The sequence below is a fragment of the Salmo salar genome, chromosome ssa10 (genome assembly GCF_905237065.1).
Source record: "Salmo salar chromosome ssa10, Ssal_v3.1, whole genome shotgun sequence".
NCBI classification, from domain to species: Eukaryota; Metazoa; Chordata; class Actinopteri; order Salmoniformes; family Salmonidae; genus Salmo; species Salmo salar.
The window spans coordinates 57,212,583-57,233,764 of NC_059451.1; the positions used below are offsets into that span (position 1 = coordinate 57,212,583).

The 21,182-nt window shown below is 48.3% G+C and overlaps 1 protein-coding gene across 3 annotated transcripts in view; it reads left to right on the forward strand.

The window, feature by feature from the left end:
- The window catches only part of LOC106560617 (lipoma-preferred partner homolog), a 591,662-nt gene that overhangs the window by 218,823 nt on the left and 351,657 nt on the right, over nt 1–21,182 (forward strand). For all 3 annotated transcript variants that reach the window (XM_045687984.1, XM_045687983.1, XM_045687985.1), the window contains 2 exons: nt 5,141–5,238; nt 9,747–9,869. In XM_045687984.1, the coding sequence (XP_045543940.1) occupies nt 5,141–5,238; nt 9,747–9,869 (221 nt within the window). The remainder of the gene's footprint in view (nt 1–5,140; nt 5,239–9,746; nt 9,870–21,182) is intronic.

Below are 21,182 nucleotides of genomic sequence, written 5' to 3' on the forward strand. Positions count from 1 at the left end.
TGAAACGCTCATTTCCTGACCTCTCACTCTGATTGGTGCGTCCTCTCTTACCTGGAGGAATGAGGAGTGTGGTCAGGGCCTCATGGCCAGGTCTGACAGGTGCACCCTATATCCTATATAGTGCACTACTTTAGTCCGGGGCTGGCACCCTATTTCCTATATAGTGCACTACTTTAGACCGGGCTGGCACCCTATTTCCTATATAGTGCACTTCTTTAGACCAGGTCTGACATTTGCACCCTATTCCCTATATAGTGCACTACCTCTGACCAGGGCTGGCACCCTATTCCCTATATAGTGCCCTTCTGTTGACCAGGGCCCATAGTGGAATAGGGTTGCATTTGGGATGCACACGGAGTCGTTGCTACTCTCTTCCTAATGTAATGTAATCATCCCTGAATAACCACAGGGCCATTACAGAGTCCCACTGGCCATGTTGTAGTGTCTGGCCCTCTGCTCTCCTCTGCTCTCCCTACACCCTGACAGACAGACAGACAGACAGACAGACAGACAGACAGACAGACACAGACAGACAGACAGACAGACAGACAGAAGGACACGCTGTTTAACATATCCAATCAATAACCTCCATGAATACCTACTACTAATGGCTTTACCCTGATGGAGTTAGATATCAATGTTTCTACGTAGATCCAGGTTCAGTCAGCTGGCTCGGCTGGTCCACGGGCTCAGAGGGAGGGAGGGGGGAGGGGGGAAGGGAGGGATGTTGCTTATTGACCTTGACCTCTATTCTCCTTATCTCTCGCTTCTCCCTTCCTGCTCCACATAAAAAAAACTTTCAATAAAACATGCATCTCTCTGAAAACATGAACATCTTTCATGTTTCCTGAAATAATACATCCAAAACAACTTTGATGTTAGAGAGAGATGTACATGGAACTAGATGTATTCATTTTGTGTCAGCCCCAACTTACAAGTTACTTTTATTATGGGAAAGGGGATAGTGGGGGGGGGGGTGAATGGACGGATGGATTGAGAGATGGTAGTGTCAGGGAGGGGGGATGGAAGGATGGACAGAGAGATGGTAGTGTCAGGGAGGGGGGGATGGAAGGATGGACAGAGATGTTAGTGTCAGGGAGGGGGGATGGAAGGATGGACAGAGAGATGGTAGTGTCAGGGAGGGGGGAATGGAAGGATGGACAGAGAGATGGTAGTGTCAGGGAGGGGGGATGGAAGGATGGACAGAGAGATGTTAGTGTCAGGGGGGGGGGGATGGAAGGATGGACAGAGAGATGGTAGTGTCAGGGGGGGGTGAATGGAAGGATGGACAGAGAGATGGTAGTGTCAGGGAGGGGGGGATGGAAGGATGGACAGAGAGATGGTAGTGTCAGGGAGGGGGGATGGAAGGATGGACAGAGAGATGGTAGTGTCAGGGAGGGGGGATGGAAGGATGGACAAGAGATGGTAGTGTCAGGGAGGGGGGAGTGGAAGGATGGACAGAGAGATGGTAGTGTCAGGGAGGGGGGATGGAAGGATGGACAGAGAGATGGTAGTGTCAGGGAGGGGGATGGAAGGATGGACAGAGAGATGGTAGTGTCAGGGAGGGGGGGATGGAAGGATGGACAGAGAGATGGTAGTGTCGGGGGGGGATGGAAGGATGGACAGAGAGATGGTAGTGTCAGGGAGGGGGGGTGGAAGGATGGACAGAGAGATGTTAGTGTCAGGGAGGGGGCGGGAGGATGGACAGAGAGATGGTAGTGTCAGGGAGGGGGGAATGGAAGGATGGACGAGATGGTAGTGTCAGGGAGGGGGGATGGAAGGATGGACAGAGAGATGGTAGTGTCAGGGGGGGGGGTGGAAGGATGGACAGAGAGATGGTAGTGTCAGGGAGGGGGGGATGGAAGGATGGACAGAGAGATGGTAGTGTCAGGGAGGGGGGGATGGAAGGATGGACAGAGAGATGGTAGTGTCAGGGAGGGGGGAATGGAAGGATGGACAGAGATGTTAGTGTCAGGGAGGGGGGTGGAAGGATGGACAGAGAGATGGTAGTGTCAGGGAGGGGGGGTGGAAGGATGGACAGAGAGATGTTAGTGTCAGGGAGGGGGGTGAAGGATGGACAGAGAGATGGTAGTGTCAGGGAGGGGGGAATGGAAGGATGGACAGAGAGATGGTAGTGTCAGGGAGGGGGGGGAAGGATGGACAGAGATGGTAGTGTCAGGGAGGGGGGTGGAAGGATGGACAGAGAGATGGTAGTGTCAGGGAGGGGGGGATGGAAGGATGGACAGAGAGATGGTAGTGTCAGGGAGGGGGGTGGAAGGATGGACAGAGAGATGGTAGTGTCAGGGAGGGGGGGTGGAAGGATGGACAGAGTGATGGTAGTGTCAGGGAGGGGGGTGGAAGGATGGACAGAGAGATGTTAGTGTCAGGGAGGGGGGGGAGGATGGACAGAGAGATGGTAGTGTCAGGGAGGGGGGGTGGAAGGATGGACAGAGAGATGGTAGTGTCAGGGAGGGGGGGGGAGGATGGACAGAGAGATGGTAGTGTCAGGGAGGGGGAATGGAAGGATGGACAGAGAGATGGTAGTGTCAGGGAGGGGGGAAGGATGGACGAGAGATGGTAGTGTCAGGGAGGGGGGTGGAAGGATGGACAGAGAGATGGTAGTGTCAGGGAGGGGGGATGGAAGGATGGACAGAGAGATGGTAGTGTCAGGGAGGGGGGATGGAAGGATGGACAGAGATGGTAGTGTCAGGGAGGGGGGGATGGAAGGATGGACAGAGATGGTAGTGTCAGGGAGGGGGGATGGAAGGATGGACAGAGAGATGGTAGTGTCAGGGAGGGGGGGGTGGAAGGATGGACTGAGAGATGGTAGTGTCAGGGAGGGGGGGATGGAAGGATGGACAGAGAGATGGTAGTGTCAGGGAGGGAGGGGAGGATGGACAGAGATGGTAGTGTCAGGAAGGGGGGGTGGAAGGGTAAAGGAGTGTCTTGGAGGAGAAGAGATGAGAGGAGGAGATGGGACAGGATGAAGAGGAGAGGAGGAGAGGTGAGGAGGAGAGAAGACAGGATGGGGAGAAGAGGAGAGAGGAAAGGAGAAGAAAGTAGAGGAGAGGAGAGTGGTGGAGAGGCGAGGAGGGGAGGAGAGGCGAGGTGGAGAGGCGAGGAGGGGAGGAGAGGCGAGGAGGGGAGGAGAGGCGAGGAGGGGAGGAGAGGTGAGGAGGGGAGATGTTAGGGGGGGAGAGATGAGAGGTGAGGAGATGGAGGGGAGGTGAGGAGATAGGAGGAGATGGGAGGGGAGGAGATAGGAGAGGTGGAGTGTTTTTGTTCTTCTTTGCTTCCACGTTGCGTTAGCTGCTGTTTCTATCAGAAGTTTTAACCAGTTGGAGGTCAGGAGGGCATTACATAAAACATTCACATGGATCCCTCCCTCCCTCCATCCATCCCTCCATCCTTCCATCCCTCCCTCCATCCTTCCATCCCTCCATCCTTCCATCCCTCCCTCCATCCTTCCATCCCTCCCTCCATCCCTCCCTCCATCCATCCATCCATCCATCCCTCCCTCCCTCCCTCCATCCATCCCCCTCTATCCATCCCTCCCTCCCTCCCTCCATCCCTCAATTCCTCCCTCCATCCCTCCATTCCTCCCTCCCTCCCTCCCTCCATCCCTCCATCCCTCCATCCCTCCCTTCCTCCTTCCATCCCTACACGCATCCTCCCTCCCTTCCTCCATTCCTCCCTCCCTCCCTCCATTCCTCCATCCTTCCTTCACACACCCACAGGGAATGCTTAATGTCGTGCTCAACATTTCAGAAACAACGTTGGATTGAGCAAGACACAGACATGTACCCCATTTTGCAGGCTACTGTTCAGTGAGGTAGTTTTATTTTATTTTAGTCCAACTGACTAACGACAACAAACATGCTTAATTAATTTGGCCAGGAGACTCGGAATAAACTACATTGATGACATCAATTAGATTCTAATGAAAACAGATAAAAGCACAAGCAGGGGGTGGGGGGGAAGCAAATGGAATTTCTGAACAGGACTCATCAAAGTCTTAACATTGCTACAAATTCCCATTACGTCTGAGTAGAAGCCTTTAATTTGCAAAGCTCATGTCTGGTTGGGTACTTAGAAGTACACGGTCAAATGATTCAAACTCGAAGTCCTAGGTTTACATCCCAAATGGTTCCCTATGTAGTGCCTTGGGCTCTGGTCAAAACTAGTGCACTGAATAGGGGAATAGTGTACTGTTCGGGATGCACTCCAAGTCCTAAACCGAGAAGAGGAGCCAAATAGAAATGTAATTTTTGCGTGTTACTTCTCATCATTTGCTGGAACATGTGGTTGGGTGAATCGTTGGATTAGTGAAGACTTGAGAAGTGTTCCAGTTGGCTTGTTTCTCCTCTCCTGGCAGGACTGACCCCTTAGTAACACGGTGTTTACATCTTCTATCTCAAGGAGAACACATGCTAGCTAACTCCAGATTACAGACCCTTTAGTTAGACTGAAGTGTTGCAATTATGTATGTCAATCTGATGGTGTTGGTGATTAGTGTCTAGCTCTCTCTCTCTCTCTCTCTCTCTCTCTCTCTCTCTCTCTCTCTCTGTCTCGTTCTCTCTGTCTCGTTCTCTCTGTCTCGTTCTCTCTGTCTCGTTGTCTCTCTCTCTGTCTCGTTATCTCTCTCCTCTTCTCTCTCTCATTCTCTCTCTCCTCGTCTCTCGTTGTCTCTCGTTGTCTCTCGTTGTCTCTCGTTGTCTCTCGTTGTCTCTCGTTGTCTCTCGTTGTCTCTCGTTGTCTCTCGTTGTCTCTCGTTGTCTCTCGTTGTCTCTCGTTGTCTCTGTCTCGTTCTCTCTGTCTCGTTCTCTCTGTCTCGTTCTCTCTGTCTCGTTCTCTCTGTCTCGTTATCTCTCTCCTCTTCTCTCTCTCATTCTCTCTCTCCTCTCTCTCGTTGTCTCTCGTTGTCTCTCGTTGTCTCTCGTTGTCTCTCGTTGTCTCTCTCTCTCTCTCTCTCTCTGCCTGCCAGTCATATTTACATGATAGTTTTTTGTCATTCTCCCTTTGGCATCTAGTTGTGCCCTATAAAGGGATATGCTGCCATTTCAGACACAAGCCATATGCTTGTCATATGAATGAGCAGCTCAGAGGTTTAACTAACTCCTATGGTATCTGTGTGTTTTAGGGGACTTCCCCCCACCTCCTCCTCCACCTGCTGATGACGGAGGCCTCCCATCCCTCATGTCCTTGCCCCCCCCTCCATCCATGGACAGAGAATACCAGGTAGGAGACTATTATGAGACATGTATGTACCATTTGCTCATACAGTAAGGTAATTGTCATATAACCTTTCACTGTTTGGGATGGAGAACAGGTACACTAGCACTGCATAGAGTTCTGTACAGACATAGAATAGAATGTGTCTCAAGTGATACCCTATCCCCTATATAGTGCCCTTCATTTGACCAGGGCCTGGTGGGAGGTAGTTCACAGGGCCCGTAGGGAGGTAGTTCACAGGGCCCGTAGGGAGGTAGTTCACAAGGCCCGTAGGGAGGTAGTTCACAAGGCCCGTAGGGAGGTACTTCACAGGGCCCGTAGGGAGGTACTTCACAGGGCCCGTAGGGAAGTAGGTCACAGGGCCCGTAGGGAAGTAGGTCACAGGGCCCGTAGGGAAGTAGGTCACAGGGCCCGTAGGGAGAGAGTTCACAGGGCCCGTAGGGAGAGAGTTCACAGGGCCCGTAAGGGAGAGAGTTCACAGGGCCCGTAGGGAGAGAGTTCACAGGGCCCGTAGGGAGAGAGTTCACAGGGCCCGTAGGGAGAGAGTTCACAGGGCCCGTAGGGAGAGAGTTCACAGGGCCCGTAGGGAGAGAGTTCACAGGGCCCGTAGGGAGGTACTTCACAGGGCCCGTTGGGAGGTACTTCACAGGGCCCGTTGGGAGGTACTTCACAGGGCCCGTTGGGAGGTACTTCACAGGGCCCGTAGGGAGTCCACAGGGCCCGTAGGGAAGTAGGTCACAGGGCCCTTAGGGAGAGAGTTCACAGGGCCCGTAGGGAAGTAGGTCACAGGGCCCGTAGGGAATTAGGTCACAGGGCCCGTAGGGAGGTAGTTCACAGGGCCCGTAGGGAGGTAGTTCACAGGGCCCGTACGGAATTAGTTCACAGGGCCCGTAGGGAGGTAGTTCACAGGGCCCGTAGGGAGGTAGGTCACAGGGCCCGTAGGGAGGTAGGTCACAGGGCCCGTAGGGAGGTAGTTCACAGGGCCCGTAGGGAGGTAGTTCACAGGGCCCATAGGGCTCTAGTCAAAAATAGTGCACTACATAGTGAAAAGAGTTCAATTTGGGATATATAGTACAATGCCTCTATATATAATGGGATGTACTTACATTTTCTGCATGTAGCAGCCCTCTAAGCTGTAGTGTGGATACTGAACCCAATACAGCAGTATCACTGAACCCCCTACAGCAGTATCACTAGAACCCCCTACAGCAGTATCACTAGAACCCCCTACAGCAGTATCACTGAACCCCCTACAGCAGTATCACTAGAATCCCCTACAGCAGTATCACTGAACCCCCTACAGCAGTATCACTGAACCCCCTACAGCAGTATCACTGAACCCCCTACAGCAGTATCAGGTTCTGTTGGATCTGAAGAGAAGACTGACAGCTATTGGTGCTCCAACGTCATGTCTCATGTCCACATGGTCCATGGTTGTTATATCACCCCAGGCATGTGTTACCCTCCCTGGACGATCAGGCCCTGCTGTTCACCCTCTGGCTGGATGACTGGCTGATGTGTGTACCAAATGGCACCCTGTTCCCAATATAGTGCACTACTTTTGACCAGGGTTCATAGGTCTCTGTTCTAACGTAGTGCACTAAATAGGGAATAGGGTGCGTGCCATTTGGGACACATCCCCTTCCACAGAGCTTGAGCTGTAGGACATCCTTGTTGCCGTTCAAACCTTTTGATCGTCAACCAATCAGAGCAAGTTTATTTCTTAACCTTTCCCATTTTTATCTGACTGATTTGATCTCCTACCAGTCAGTCAGTCAGTCAGACACACAGACAATCAGACACACAGACAGTCAGACACACAGACAGTCAGACACAGACAGGTCGGTTGGTCAGAAAGTGAAACACATCTCTACTCACCCCCCCACCAACAGTATTTTACTTCCAGACAGACAGCAGAGACTCGTCAGTAGTCCCTAGACTCTGATCCACACCAGGCAGAGACTCGTCAGTAGTCCCTAGACTCTGATCCACACCAGGCAGAGACTCGTCAGTAGTCCCTAGACTCTGATCCACACCAGGCAGAGACTCGTCAGTAGTCCCTAGACTCTGATCCACACCAGGCAGAGACTCGTCAGTAGTCCCTAGACTCTGATCCACACCAGGCAGAGACTCGTCAGTAGTCCCTAGACTCTGATCCAGACCAGGTAGAGACACGTCAGTAGTCCCTAGACTCTGATCCACACCAGGCAGAGACTCGTCAGTAGTCCCTAGACTCTGATCCACACCAGGCAGAGACTCGTCAGTAGTCCCTAGACTCTGATCCACACCAGGTAGAGACACGTCAGTAGTCCCTAGACTCTGATCCACACCAGGCAGAGACTCGTCAGTAGTCCCTAGACTCTGATCCACACCAGGTAGAGACACGTCAGTAGTCCCTAGACTCTGATCCACACCAGGTAGAGACACGTCAGTAGTCCCTAGACTCTGATCCACACCAGGTAGAGGCACGTCAGTAGTCCCTAGACTCTGATCCACACCAGGCAGAGACACGTCAGTCTTCCCTAGACTCTGATCCACACCAGACACGTCAGTAGTCCCTAGACTCTGATCCACACCAGGCAGAGACACGTCAGTAGTCCCTAGACTCTGATCCACACCAGGCAGAGACACGTCAGTAGTCCCTAGACTCTGATCCACACCAGGCAGAGACACGTCAGTAGTCCCTAGACTCTGATCCACACCAGGCAGAGACACGTCAGTAGTCCCTAGATTCTGATCCACACCAGGCAGAGACACGTCAGTAGTCCCTAGACTCTGATCCACACCAGGCAGACAGCAGAGACACATCAGTAGTCCCTAGACTCTGATCCACACCAGGCAGAGACACATCAGTAGTCCCTAGACTCTGATCCACACCAGGCAGAGAAACGTCAGTAGTCCGTAGACTCTGATCCACACCAGGCAGACAGCAGAGACACATCAGTAGTCCCTAGACTCTGATCCACACCAGGCAGAGACACGTCAGTAGTCCGTAGACTGATCCACACCAGGCAGACAGCAGAGACACGTCAGTAGTCCCTAGACTCTGATCCACACCAGGTAGAGACACGTCAGTAGTCCCTAGACTCTGATCCACACCAGGTAGAGACACGTCAGTAGTCCCTAGACTCTGATCCACACCAGGCAGAGACACATCAGTAGTCCCTAGACTCTGATCCACACCAGGTAGAGACTCGTCAGTAGTCCCTAGACTCTGATCCACACCAGGCAGAGACTCGTCAGTAGTCCCTAGACTCTGATCCACACCAGGCAGAGACTCGTCAGTAGTCCCTAGACTCTGATCCACACCAGGCAGAGACTCGTCAGTAGTCCCTAGACTCTGATCCACACCAGGCAGAGACACGTCAGTATTCCCTAGACTCTGATCCACACCAGGTAGAGACACGTCAGTAGTCCCTAGACTCTGATCCACACCAGGCAGAGACTCGTCAGTAGTCCCTAGACTCTGATCCACAGCAGGTAGAGACACGTCAGTAGTCCCTAGACGCTGATCCACACCAGGTAGACAGCAGAGACTCGTCAGTAGTCCCTAGACTCTGATCCACACCAGGTAGACAGCAGAGACTCGTCAGTAGTCCCTAGACTCTGATCCACAGCAGGTAGAGACACGTCAGTAGTCCCTAGACGCTGATCCACACCAGGTAGACAGCAGAGACACGTCAGTAGTCCCTAGACTCTGATCCACACCAGGCAGAGACACGTCAGTAGTCCCTAGACTCTGATCCACACCAGGCAGAGACACGTCAGTAGTCCCTAGACTCTGATCCACACCAGGCAGAGACACGTCAGTAGTCCCTAGACTCTGATCCACACCAGGCAGAGAAACGTCAGTAGTCCGTAGACTCTGATCCACACCAGGCAGACTGCAGAGACACATCAGTAGTCCCTAGACTCTGATCCACACCAGGCAGAGACACGTCAGTAGTCCGTAGAGTCTGATCCACACCAGGCAGAGACACGTTAGTAGTCCCTAGACTTGATCCACACCAGGTAGAGACACGTCAGTCTTCCCTAGACTCTGATCCACACCAGGTAGAGACTCGTCAGTAGTCCCTAGACTCTGATCCTCACCAGGCAGAGACTCGTTAGTCTTCCCTAGACTCTGATCCACACCAGGTAGAGACACGTCAGTAGTCCCTAGACTCTGATCCACACCAGGCAGAGACTCGTTAGTCTTCCCTAGACTCTGATCCACACCAGGTAGACTCGTCAGTAGTCCCTAGACTCTGATCCACACCAGACAGGCCTTGAACCATGAATAGCTCTTTCTCAATTTAGTAGCAGTAATATCATCTGACGATAGCTTCATCTTAAGGCTCCCTGTGTGCTGTAGGAAGGATACACTGTCAGAGGTTCTAACTCTGTAAAATAACTGCAGAGAATAAAATGACATAGGAACTGTTCAAAATTGGTTACTTTTGTGTTTGTGTATCTTTGTGCCTGTGTATGTGTGTATATGTGTGTGTTTATAATTCCTGTATGTGTTTCTCCAGATGTGCGGGCCGCAGAAGACCCTAGAGGAGAGGCGATCCAGTCTGGATGCTGAGATTGACTCTCTGACCTCTATCCTAGAAGACCTGGAGAGTAACTCACCTTACAAGCCCCGCAGTGCACAGGTATACCTTACCTTATCACTAACTATCAAATATATATATATATAGGCCTGTGTATCTGGTGAGACGATGCTTTGTGTCATTAGAGCTCAGCTTGTTGTGCAGCACCCTCTGTAGCTGAGTGGGACAATCCTTGAGTGGCATTCTTACAGGAGAAAAGACCCTGCAATACACAGTTACAAGCTTTACCTCCACTAACTACCAACACAATACAATACACAGTTACACACTTTACCTCCACTAACTACCATCACAATACAATACACAGTTACAAGCTTTACCTCCACTAACTACCAACACAACACAATACAGTTACACACTTTACCTCCACTAACTACCAACACAATACACAGTTACACACTGTACCTCCACTAACTACCAACACAATACAATACACAGTTACACACATTACCTCCACTAACTACCATCACAATACACAGTTACACACTTTACCTCCACTAACTACCATCACAATACACAGTTACACACTTTACCTCCACTAACTACCAACACAATACAGTTACACACTTTACCTCCACTAACTACCAACACAATACACAGTTACACACTTTACCTCCACTAACTACCAACACAATACACAGTTACACACTTTACCTCCACTAACTACCAACACAATACAATACACAGTTACACACATTACCTCCACTAACTACCAACACAATACACAGTTACACACTTTACCTCCACTAACTACCAACACAATACACAGTTACACACTTTACCTCCACTAACTACCAACACAATACACAGTTACACACTTTACCTCCACTAACTACCATCACAATACAATACACAGTTACAAGCTTTACCTCCACTAACTACCAACACAACACAATACACAGTTACACGCTTTACCTCCACTAACTACCATCACAATACACAGTTACACACTTTACCTCCACTAACTACCAACACAATACAATACACAGTTACACACTTTACCTCCACTAACTACCAACACAATACACAGTTACACACTTTACCTCCACTAACTACCATCACAATACACAGTTACACACTTTACCTCCACTAACTACCATCACAATACACAGTTACACACTTTACCTCCACTAACTACCATCACAATACACAATGCCGCGGATGTCACCTCATGCTGAAATCAAAAGCAGAAATCCATTTTTTTTTTTTAAGTCACTTGCAGTGCTTCGGTTTGTTTATTTAAGTTGGTCTGAATTTCAGCCTTGTAGTGGGATAGTTCTCATTTGTTGGAAAGTGTTATTGGGGTTCTAATAATAAAATGAGTCTTGACCCAGCTATGTCAGTATTAGATATCAGATGAATTGAAGAGCAACTTGAAACTAGTGAAAGCCTTGGGCACTAAGAGAAATAATTTGACACTCAATAAATGTAGGACACCACATTTTTCAAAACAAACGAATCATGTTTGGGAAAGGAAAGGAAGGGCTTGAGGGCCGTGCGGCGGAAAAGAGACCCCGGCTGGTTCTGATTTGATGTGAAGGATGCACGTTGGGTCCAGAGTCAAGGCTGTAACCAGGGTCTGAGTGTTAGTGAGGTACAGAGTCAAGGCTGTAACCAGGGTCTGAGTGTTAGTGAGGTACAGAGTCAAGGCTGTAACCAGGGTCTGAGTGTTGGTGAGGTACAGAGTCAAGGCTGTAACCAGAGTCTGAGTGTTAGTGAGGTACAGAGTCAAGGCTGTAACCAGGGTCTGAGTGTTAGTGAGGTACAGAGTCAAGGCTGTAACCAGGGTCTGAGTGTTAGTGAGGTACAGAGTCAAGGCTGTAACCAGGGTCTGAGTGTTAGTGAGGTACAGAGTCAAGGCTGTAACCAGGGTCTGAGTGTTAGTGAGGTACAGAGTCAAGGCTGTAACCAGGGTCTGAGTGTTAGTGAGGTACAGAGTCAAGGCTGTAACCAGGGTCTGAGTGTTACTGAGGTCCAGAGTCTGTACTGTTTACATAAGTAAAGTAAGTAAACAGTCTGAGAGAGAGAGAGAGATAGATCTCCCTGGTTGTGTCTCCTCCTGCTCCTCTCTACCTGACCCCTGGTTGTGTCTCCTGTGCTGCTCCTCTCTACCTGACCTCTGGTTGTGTCTCCTGCTGCTCCTCTCTATCTGACCACTGGTTGTGTCTCCTGCTGCTCCTCTCTACCTGACCCCTGGTTGTGTCTCCTCCTGCTCCTCTCTACCTGACCCCTGGTTGTGTCTCCTCCTGCTCCTCTCTACCTGACCCCTGGTTGTGTCTCCTCCTGCTCCTCTCTACCTGACCCCTGGTTGTGTCTCCTCCTGCTCCTCTCTATCTGACCCCTGGTTGTGTCTCCTGTGCTCCTCTCTACCTGACCCCTGGTTGTGTCTCCTCCTGCTCCTCTCTACCTGACTCCTGGTTGTGTCTCCTGTGCTGCTCCTCTCTACCTGACCCCTGGTTGTGTCTCCTGCTGCTCCTCTCTACCTGACCCCTGGTTGTGTCTCCTGCTGCTCCTCTCTACCTGACCCCTGGTTGTGTCTCCTGCTGCTCCTCTCTACCTGACCCCTGGTTGTGTCTCCTGCTGCTCCTCTCTACCTGACCCCTGGTTGTGTCTCCTGCTGCTCCTCTCTACCTGACCCCTGGTTGTGTCTCCTGCTGCTCCTCTCTACCTGACCCCTGTTTGTGTCTCCTGTGCTGCTCCTCTCTACCTGACCCCTGGTTGTGTCTCCTGTGCTGCTCCTCTCTACCTGACCCCTGGTTGTGTCTCCTGCTGCTCCTCTCTACCTGACCCCTGGTTGTGTCTCCTCCTGCTCCTCTCTACCTGACCCCTGGTTGTGTCTTCTGTGCTCCTCTCTACCTGACCCCTGGTTGTGTCTCCTGCTGCTCCTCTCTACCTGACCCCTGGTTGTCTCTCCTGCTGCTCCTCTCTACCTGACCCCTGGTTGTGTCTCCTGTGCTGCTCCTCTCTACCTGACCCCTGGTTGTGTCTCCTGCTGCTCCTCTCTACCTGACCCCTGGTTGTGTCTCCTGCTGCTCCTCTCTACCTGACCCCTGGTTGTGTCTCCTCCTGCTCCTCTCTACCTGACCCCTGGTTGTATCTGCTCCTCTCTACCTGACCCCTGGTTGTGTCTCCTCCTGCTCCTCTCTACCTGACCCCTGGTTGTGTCTCCTCCTGCTCCTCTCTACCTGACCCCTGGTTGTATCTCCTGCTGCTCCTCTCTACCTGACCCCTGGTTGTGTCTCCTGCTGCTCCTCTCTACCTGACCCCTGGTTGTGTCTCCTGCTGCTCCTCTCTACCTGACCCCTGGTTGTATCTCCTGCTGCTCCTCTCTACCTGACCCCTGGTTGTGTCTCCTGCTGCTCCTCTCTACCTGACCTCTGGTTGTGTCTCCTCCTGCTCCTCTCTACCTGACCCCTGGTTGTGTCTCCTGTGCTGCTCCTCTCTACCTGACCCCTGGTTGTGTCTCCTCCTGCTCCTCTCTACCTGACCCCTGGTTGTATCTCCTGCTGCTCCTCTCTACCTGACCCCTGGTTGTCTCTCCTGCTGCTCCTCTCTACCTGACCCCTGGTTGTGTCTCCTCCTGCTCCTCTCTACCTAACCCCTGGTTGTGTCTCCTCCTGCTCCTCTCTACCTGACCCCTGGTTGTGTCTCCTGTGCTGCTCCTCTCTATCTGACCGCCAGCAGGTAGCTTACTGTCTCCCTGCCTGCCTGCCAGCCTGTCTTGCTGCCTGCCTGCTTGTCTTGCTGCCTGCCTGTCTCCCTGCCAGCCTGTCTTGCTGCCAGCCTGCCTGTCTTGCTGCTTACCTGTCTCCATGCCAGCCTGTCTTGCTTCCTGCCTGTCTCCCTGCCTGTCTTCCTATCCTTTCCTCTCCTCTCCAGAGTCAGTGGCCCATTGACAAACACTGTTACCATATTCCCTAAATAGTGGGGCTCTGGTCTAAAGTAGTGCACTATATAGGGAATAGGGTTCCATAGGGCTCTGGTCTAAAGTAGTGCACTATATAGGGAATAGGGTTCCATAGGGCTCTGGTCTAAAGTAGTGCACTATATAGGGAATAGGGTTCCATAGGGCTCTGGTCTAAAGTAGTGCACTATGTCTCCTTCAATTCAACTTAACATGAAACGTGCCTTTGATATTGTCTATCTACTGCTAATTTATCTCAAACGAGAGAAAATATTTGTAGTAACATTGTAGTTATACCTTTCATATTTCCACCCCCCCCAAAAAAACTGATTCAAAGAGCAACCAAGCGCAACAAGGTCTAATGAGAGAGAGAGATACAGAGAGAGAGATACAGAGAGAGAGATACTGAAGTCAAATCTTCAAACTCCACAAGAGCATAGCCAGGAGTGTAACAGCAATAAAACAAAGCTCAGGAGTATATAACCACAGTGGGTTACTCAATATTACCCACAATGATCTAACTCAGTCTGCCAGACAGACAGACGGCAACACAAACTAGGTACATTTGTGTCAAACCAAAAATGGCATCTTTCTCCCCGATGGATTTGGGAGAGTGAGCAAATGGGACTTATATAATTCACACATTTCCTTCCCCCCCCCCCCCCCCCTTTATGCCAGGGAGAATACCAACTAAAGCAAACACAACTGTTTTGATGTCTCTGAACCATAAAGCCTCATCCAACGCCGGCTGAAAGTTCTACGGAGCGTTCCTTACTCTGCTCCAACTTTTATGACTGAGTAACAAAACAAACTCTGGTTCTATTTCATCTGGGAGCCAAAAATACAGCAGGCTGGTCCCCTAACTTTCCCTCCTCCCTCCCTGCCTCACATCCTATCACCTGGCGAGGAGGAGAGAGTCCCACACCTTGCTCTTTTCCCAGAAGCTCTGGAGAGAGCAGCAACACAGAGTGGCATATCGATTTTGGAATGCTGGCACATTAATTTGAGTGCACACAGAACACTGTAAATTAAGGATGCTCATGACTTGTTGCTTTATACAAGCTGAAGATTACAGATCTGCATCAGATGTGCCAATGCTGTGGTATTAAACCTAGGCTATTATATTACACAAGCAGGAGAGAGGAGAGGAGAGGAGAGGAGAGGAGAGGAGAGGAGAGGAGAGGAGAGGAGAGGAGAGGAGAGGAGAGGAGGATCATTACGCTGTAGAATAATTGTATGTAAAAAGTATTGGTGCAGTGCTGAGCTGAGAGGGTGACAGAAGCAGCTGGATGGGAAGAGAAGGGGTTTACAGGTTACCAGGAAATACATGTTGTATGAACAAACATCCAGGTTACCAGGAAATACATGTTGTATTAACAAACATCTACAGTAGTCATCCTCAAGGTTCATCAGTCAGTAAGCAACTAACATGTTCACACTGAGGCAGGCAGGAAGACACAAGGTGTGTGTGTGTAAACACATGTGTGTTTGAGTGAGTGTGTGTGAGAGTGACAAAAAGCTTTCAGACTCCTTTATGTGACTAGTTACAATACTTTTCCTACAAAAAGATCTGCACTTCAACAACACGATGTGTATGGGGTGCAAAACTTCAGACATATGTTTGTTTACCTGTCTGTGTGTGTGTGTTAACGTGTGTGTGTGTGTCTGCATGTGTGTGTGTGTGTTTAAACACGTGTGTGTGTGTGTGTGTGTGTGTGTGTGTGTGTGTGTGTGTGTGTGTGTGTGTGTGTGTGTGTGTGTGTACTGTAGCTCTGTGGAGAGAGAGTAATAAAACACAAGACTAGCTACCACCTCACAGCTACTAGCTTTGTCTAGCTGGTTGAACACAGCCTTCCAGGCCTGCAGAAAGTACACAGAGATACTAAATACACGCAGAGAAAAAGCTGTCACGAGCCCTATGGAACCCTAATCCCTACATAGTGCACTACTTTAGACCAGAGCCCTATGGAACCCTAATCCCTACTTTAGACCAGAGCCCTATGGAACCCTATTCCCTATATAGTGCACTACTTTAGACCAGAGCCCTATGGAACCCTAATCCCTACTTTAGACCAGAGTCCTATGGAACCCTATTCCCTATATAGTGCACTACTTTAGACCAGAGCCCTATGGAACCATATTCCCTATATAGTGCACTACTTTAGACCAGAGCCCTATGGAAACCTATTCCCTACATAGTGCACTACTTTAGACCAGAGCCCTATGGAACCTTGAATCATTACATTTACATTTTAGTCATTTAGCAGATGCTCTTATCCAGAGCGACTTACAGTAGTGAATTCATACATTGCATACATTTAATTTCATGCATTTTATTTTTTTTAAATATGTTTTATTTTTTTTTGTACTGGCCCCCTGTGGGAATCGAACCCACAACCCTAGCGTTGCGAACAGCATGCTGGCGTTGCAAACACCATGCTCTACCAACTGAGCCACAGGGAAGCTCATGGTTCAATGGGTTCATTAACCCTGCCAAGTGGACGTTACAGCTAGAGTGACTATGTCGTCTGCTTGGAGACAAAACTCGGACTTCCAGGGCGGCAGGTAACCTGTGGATGTGATCTTGAGCAAGGCACTTAACCCTGATTGGATCTGTAAGTCACTCTGCATAAGAGTGTCTGCTAAACTACTGAAATGTGAAAATGTTCCAGAAGCAACGACCAGGCTGACAGGATACAGACGAAACAGTGTATACAGCAGTGTGAGAATCAGTAATCATTTAGTCCCTGTCTCAGAGAAAGAGAGCAGTACTCATTTTAGTCCCTGTCCCAGAGAGAAAGATCAGTAATCATTTAGTCCCTGTCCCAGAGAGAGAGATCAGTAATCATTTTAGTCCCTGTCCCAGAGAGAGAGATCAGTAATCATTTTAGTCCCTGTCTCAGAGATCAGTAATCATGTATTCCCTGTCTCAGAGAGAGATATCAGTAACCATTTTAGTCCCTGTCCCAGAGAGAGATATCAGTAATCGTTTTAGTCCCTGTCTCAGAGAGAGAGAGATCAGTAATCATTTAGTCCCTGTCTCAGAGAGAGAGAGCAGTAGTCATTTTAGTCCCTGTCTCAGAGATCAGTAATCATGTATTCCCTGTCTCAGAGAGAGAGATCAGTAATCATTTTAGTCCCTGTCTCAGAGTGAGAGATCAGTAACCATTTTAGTCTCTGTCTCAGAGATCAGTAATCATGTATTCCCTGTCTCAGAGAGAGATATCAGTAACCATTTTAGTCCCTGTCCCAGAGAGAGATATCAGTAATCGTTTTAGTCCCTGTCTCAGAGAGAGAGAGAGATCAGTAGTCATTTTTGACCCTGTCCCAGAGAGAGATATATCAGTAACCATTTTAGTCCCTTTCTCAGAAATCAGTAATCATTTTAGTCCCTGTCTCAGAGATCAGTAATCATTTTAGTCCCTGTCTCAGAGAGAGAGATATCAGTAATCACTTTAGTCCCTGTCTCAGAGAGAGAGAGAGATCAGTAATCATTTAGTCCCTGTCTCAGAGAGAGAGATCAGTAATCATTTAGTCCCTGTCTCAGAGAGAGAGATCAGTAATCATTTAGTCCCTGTCTCAGAGAGAGAGAGCAGTAGTCATTTTAGTCCCTGTCTCAGAGATCAGTAATCATGTATTCCCTGTCTCAGAGAGAGAGATCAGTAATCATTTTAGTCCCTGTCTCAGAGAGTGAGAGATCAGTAACCATTTTAGTCTCTGTCTCAGAGATCAGTAATCATGTATTCCCTGTCTCAGAGAGAGATATCAGTAACCATTTTAGTCCCTGTCCCAGAGAGAGATATCAGTAATCGTTTTAGTCCCTGTCTCAGAGAGAGAGAGATCAGTAGTCATTTTTGACCCTGTCCCAGAGAGAGATATATCAGTAACCATTTTAGTCCCTTTCTCAGAAATCAGTAATCATTTTAGTCCCTGTCTCAGAGAGAGAGAGAGATCAGTAATCATTTAGTCCCTGTCTCAGAGAGAGAGATCAGTAATCATTTTAGTCCCTGTCTCAGAGAGAGAGATCAGTAATCATTTTTGTCCCTGTCTCAGAGAGAGATCAGTAATCATTTTAGTCCCTGTCTCAGAGAGAGTGAGATCAGTAATCATTTTAGTCCCTGTCTCAGAGAGATATATCAGTAATCATTTTAGTCCCTGTCTCAGAGATCAGTAACCCTTTTAGTCCCTGTCTCAGAGAGATAGAGATAGATCAGTAATCATTTTAGTCCCTGTCTCAGAGATCAGTAATCATTTTAGTCCCTGTCTCAGAGATCAGTAATCATTTTGTCCCTGTCTCAGAGAGAGAGATCAGTAATCATTTTTGTCCCTGTCTCAGAGAGAGATCAGTAATCATTTTAGTCCCTGTCTCAGAGAGAGTGAGATCAGTAATCATTTTAGTCCCTGTCTCAGAGAGATATATCAGTAATCATTTTAGTCCCTGTCTCAGAGATCAGTAACCCTTTTAGTCCCTGTCTCAGAGAGATAGAGATAGATCAGTAATCATTTTAGTCCCTGTCTCAGAGATCAGTAATCATTTTAGTCCCTGTCTCAGAGATCAGTAATCATTTTGTCCCTGTCTCAGAGAGAAAGAGATCAGTAATCATTTTGTCCCTGTCTCAGAGAGAAAGAGATCAGTAATCATTTTAGTCCCTGTCTCAGAGAGAGTGAGATCAGTAATCATTTTAGTCCCTGTCTCAGAGAGATATATCAGTAATCATTTTAGTCCCTGTCTCAGAGATCAGTAACCCTTTTAGTTCCTGTCTCAGAGAGATGGAGATAGATCAGTAATCATTTTAGTCCCTGTCTCAGAGATCAGTAATCATTTTGTCCCTGTCTCAGAGAGAAAGAGATCAGTAATAATTTTAGTCCCTGTCTCAGAGAGATATATCAGTAATAATTTTAGTCCCTGTCTCAGAGAGAGATATCAGTAATAATTGTAGTCCCTGTCTCAGAGAGAGATATCAGTAATAATTTTAGTCCCTGTCTCAAAGAGAGATATCAGTAACCCTTTTAGTCCCTGTCTCAGAGAGATAGAGATAGATCAGTAATCATTTTAGTCCCTGTCTCAGAGATCAGTAATCATTTTGTCCCTGTCTCAGAGAGAAAGAGATCAGTAATCATTTTAGTCCCTGTCCCAGAGAGAGAGATCAGTAATCATTTTAGTCCCTGTCTCAGAGAGAGAGATCAGTAATTGTTTTCGTCCCTGTCTCAGAGAGAGTGAGATCAGTAATCATTTTAGTCCCTGTCTCAGAGAGAGATATCAGTAATCATTTTAGATCCCTGTTTCAGAGAGAGAGATCAGTAATAATTTTAGTCCCTGTCTCAGAGAGAGATATCAGTAACCATTTTAGTCCCTGTCTCAGAGAGGGGGAGAGAGACACTACTGTAAAGGGGAGAAAGAGAGAGAGGGTGAGGTACTGTACTGACTCCTGTTAAGCAGTCCATGTTTATGCTAAACCACTCTAAGTGAGTGTGTGCTCAGCGTAGCAGCAGTGCAATCAGTTGTCCCCAACCCCAGCGCTCTCTCTCTATAACTGTTACTGTACGTAGCACCACTAATGTGCAGCGCAGGCCTGTCCAAGCGCATCAGATCTGTTGGGGGCCAGCTAACAAGGAGGTCCAGATGACTGTCAAAACACTGCACTCATCAAGCACAGGCACTTGAACCGAAAGGGGAGGAGAGGGAGGGAGAGGAGGAGAGGGAGAGAGAGGAGGAGAGGGAGAGAGAGGAGGAGAGGGAGAGAGAGGAGGAGAGGGAGAGAGAGGAGGAGAGGGAGAGAGAGGAGGAGAGGGAGGGAGAGGAGGAGAGGGAGAGAGAGCGTTCTGGCATTTCCAGTCATCAAGCAAATAAAGACAATCTCTGTATTTCTCTTAGTCTGCATAATTGAGATTATTAGAGAAATAATAAATAAATAAATCATTACAAAACACGATAATATGTCCAGAGCTATAATGTAATAACCCAAATTACAGTACAATTGGTTACTTCTCTCTCAATTCAATCTCTCTCTCTCTCTGTTTACCTCTCTCTCTCTGTCTACCTCTCTCTCAATTCAGTTTGAAGGGGCTTTGTTGGCATGGTAAACATGTTTACGTAAACATTAAACAAAAGTGAGAATTAACAAAAAACGACTTGAATTTAACAGTAAACATTGCACTTGCGTTGTACATTAAGGATATATTTGCAGAATTCTGCATGCAGAGTCTCAATTGGGTGTTTTTTCCATCTTGGTTGCTGAGTTTTATGTTCCTTCTGATAACATTGAAAAGCCTTGTCTTGTCTTTTCTCTTAGATCCTTCCTTGTGGAAGTTACCTGTGGTGTTGATCATCATCAAACAGTAGACATTTGACATCAGAGTCTTGTAGGGTGAGGCCGGGTGCTGCTGCATACTGTTCTAGTGCCCTCAAAAATTCATTGATATATTTATGTTGAAGAGGGTGGGGCTTAAGCTGCATCCCTGTCTCACCCCACGGCTCTGAGGAAAGAAATATGTGTGTTTTATTGTCAATTTATATGCACTCTTGTTGTTTGTGTACATTGATTTTATAATATTGTATGTTTCTCCCCCTAACACCGCTTTCCATCAATTTGTATAACGGGTTACTGTTAACACAGATTCCACATTAAATATTGGGTCAAATTTGTCTCCACTTTTGTGGATTGGAGTGATCATGGTTTGGTTCCACAAATTAGCGAATATGCCAGAGCTGAGGATAATGTTGAAGAGTTTAAGAATATACTTTTTTCAATTTGTGGTATGTATATTTTATCATTTTGTTTTGTATACGATCAACGCCTTTTTGGGTTGGAGGATTGTATTTTGTCCTGTAGCTCATCCAATGTAGTAGGAGAATCCAGTGGGTTCTGGTAGTCTTTAATGTAATAGGAGAACCCAGTGCGTTCTGGGTAGTCTTTAATGTAATAGGAGAACCCAGTGGGTTCTGGTAGTCTTTTAATGTAATAGGAGAAACCAGTGGGTTCTGGTAGTCTTTAATGTAATAGGAGAACCCAGTGGGTTCTGGTAGTCTTTAATGTAATAGGAGAACCCAGTGGGTTCTGGTAGTCTTTAATGTAATAGGAGAATCCAGTGGGTTCTGGTAGTCTTTAATGTAATAGGAGAATCCAGTGGGTTCTGGGTAGTCTTTAATGTAATAGGAGAATCCAGTGGGTTCTGGTAGTCTTTAATGTAATAGGAGAGCCCAGTGGGTTCTGGGTAGTCTTTAATGTAATAGGAGAGCCCAGTGGGTTCTGGTAGTCTTTAATGTAATAGGAGAACCCAGTGGGTTCTGGTAGTCTTTAATGTAATAGGAGAACCCAGTGGGTTCTGGTAGTCGTTAATGTAGTAGGAGAATCCAGTGGGTTCTGGTAGTCTTTAATGTAGTAGGAGAGCCCAGTGGGTTCTGGGTAGTCTTTAATGTAATAGGAGAGCCCAGTGGGTTCTGGGTAGTC